Source organism: Montipora capricornis, chromosome 4, assembly GCF_036669925.1.
Source record: "Montipora capricornis isolate CH-2021 chromosome 4, ASM3666992v2, whole genome shotgun sequence".
NCBI classification, from domain to species: domain Eukaryota; kingdom Metazoa; phylum Cnidaria; class Anthozoa; order Scleractinia; family Acroporidae; genus Montipora; species Montipora capricornis.
The window spans coordinates 31,097,107-31,099,274 of record NC_090886.1 but is presented as its reverse complement, the minus strand read 5'-3'; the positions used below and the strand labels follow the sequence as shown (position 1 = coordinate 31,099,274).

At 38.3% G+C, this 2,168-nt stretch overlaps 1 protein-coding gene across 1 annotated transcript in view; it reads right to left on the bottom strand.

Moving 5' to 3' along the window:
• Positions 1-1,621, bottom strand: part of LOC138046540 (uncharacterized) — an 11,098-nt gene extending 9,477 nt beyond the window's left edge. The window contains exons 1-4 of the mRNA XM_068893157.1: positions 1,494-1,621; positions 1,114-1,388; positions 664-812; positions 77-158 (exon numbers count right to left, since the gene is read on the bottom strand). Coding sequence (XP_068749258.1) covers positions 77-158; positions 664-812; positions 1,114-1,388; positions 1,494-1,621 — 634 coding nt within the window. The remainder of the gene's footprint in view (positions 1-76; positions 159-663; positions 813-1,113; positions 1,389-1,493) is intronic.
• Positions 1,622-2,168: the final 547 nt, after the last annotated feature.

Here is a 2,168-nt window from a genome sequence, read left to right as displayed (position 1 = left end):
TAGTCATTAAAATGTTTCAGTGTTCCTGATTCATTTTTTCTTCAGTTACATAGCATTAGCAGTATTTAAAACTAACCTGAATTGGCCAACTCGATTCCTTCAAGCCTAGTCCCAAAGTCTCTGACATAAATGCCACTCTCCAACATCTCACTGTAGTACTGTAAACAACAAAAAAAACTATGGACCTCTGTTATTGCTTTTGGTATGTTTAAACTGCACACAGAATAATTGTTTCTGCTCACCAAATGCATTGTGCTCTCATTGCGGTCACCGTCATTGTTACTTAAGCTTCCCAAAAATATTAAGTGAGAACTGGCATTATGTTTGGTTCTTTTTTGTTACACTGAACTGTATTGGGTGCACCAACCGACAGTTCAGCCCAAAACATATCAAGCGAGACCTGCTAGTGGTGTTAGAATTTCTATTTTACACTGACCTGTACAATCATGTATTTGTCCTGGTATTAAGAAATTTTCCAGATACAGGAGACATGACAGATAAGAAGCACAGAACATTAGATTTTGACGCCTTTCTCAACCGTAGAAAAATTCTCAGCGTGATACGATACTTACAGTAGACATCATTTGCGTCCCCTCCTCATGCAACAAAGCCCACATCTCCAAAGAAAAAGGGGACGTATGCAAAAATACACTATTTAATCACCTTTTGCCGTGCCTCACAGAAAGATATCTTGTTCAAGATACAAAGTTTTGCAGCTTCAGCATCCTGAAAATGTACTGCAAGTTTTAACAGAGGCAAGGATTTGTCAACAATCTCTTCAATGCCACTCAAAATCTGGCGTCTAGTACTTCCTGTAATTAGAAAAATGCAAAGTTTCTAATTAGCTGTGCAATGCAAATAAGCTTTGAAAACATGTGGATCTCCTGAACTTAAGACTAATAAATGTGGGATCTATCACTTAAACTGATTGGAAACTCTCAATCATTAACTAATAATAATTTGTTATTGAAGGAATACAACAAAGAAAAACCTTAACCTATACAATAGAATTTGTTTGGGAAAATATAAAAAAAAAAAACCAAACAAGGAAATGACACTGACACTGATCACATTGTAAGTGGACGTCCTTCACATGAGCTTTGCTCAGATCACCTGAACATGAAGAAAAGGAGATATAGCTTCGATTAGGAGCTGTTTGCTGCCCAGGTCTCAATTTAACAGTGACCCTGTCTGCTTTAAAGTTTTCGGGGCCATATTTAGACATTTCCTCATTGCACTCCTGGATTGAACCAAATTCATAGGCAAGAAGTCCCACACTTTTCATCAGCTGCTCAGTATTGCGCATCTCACAGTGTACTGCGCAAAGGCACAATGAAGACAAGTCCTCATCACGGATACAGGTTAGGTCATCCCTCAAGCCTTTGAAACTAAAAGTGCAAAAGATAAGAAAGTGTCAAATTTTTAATATTGATAGTTAACTACAATTATCGTGTAGCATCAAATTAACAGCAAAAAAAAACCACTATGTTTACCTGCCAGTGTTGGCTTTTAACAAAATTTTAGTTTCTAAAGAAACTGTGGTGTAACGATGAAGTATAACCCTAAACCCTAACTTAGAAGTGGAAGTCCCAGAAGGACATCGACAGCTTATCCTAAACATGGTAACTAAAATACATACCCCAGGAGTGAAGTCGGGAGAAAATCGATCTTCTTTCATACCGTTAGTAGGAAAGGTTGATGAAAACTTGAGAAAACGTAGTCTTAATTCAAGAAGAGACATTTCAGTGGCATTTCAAAAAAGTGCATTCGACAAAAGCGAGCAATGCCAGCCATTCTCCTCCAGAACTCATAGCATGGAGCCTCACAAACTTGATTTGTTGTCTCCGGTTGAACGGTATATCAAGAGCAAAGAGGATGAACTGAAACCCAAAAATGAAGAAATCGAGCAAAAGAAAGGTGAGGTAGAAACCATGCTTGCTCAAATAAAGGAAGCTGCCTTGGTAACTGGCCGTGCTGGTCAAAGGTGTTCAAACTGTCATAGAAAGAATCACACAGTTAGATCGTGTGTTGAAGAAAAATTCGAATCTTCATTCCTTTGTGGTGACCTTTCCAAACACCCGGATGAGAAATTGGCTTTCCAGGAGAAAGAACACCTCATTGCGACTTTGGAAAAGTCCCTTAAGAAGGTTTCCCAAGAGTTAACTGCT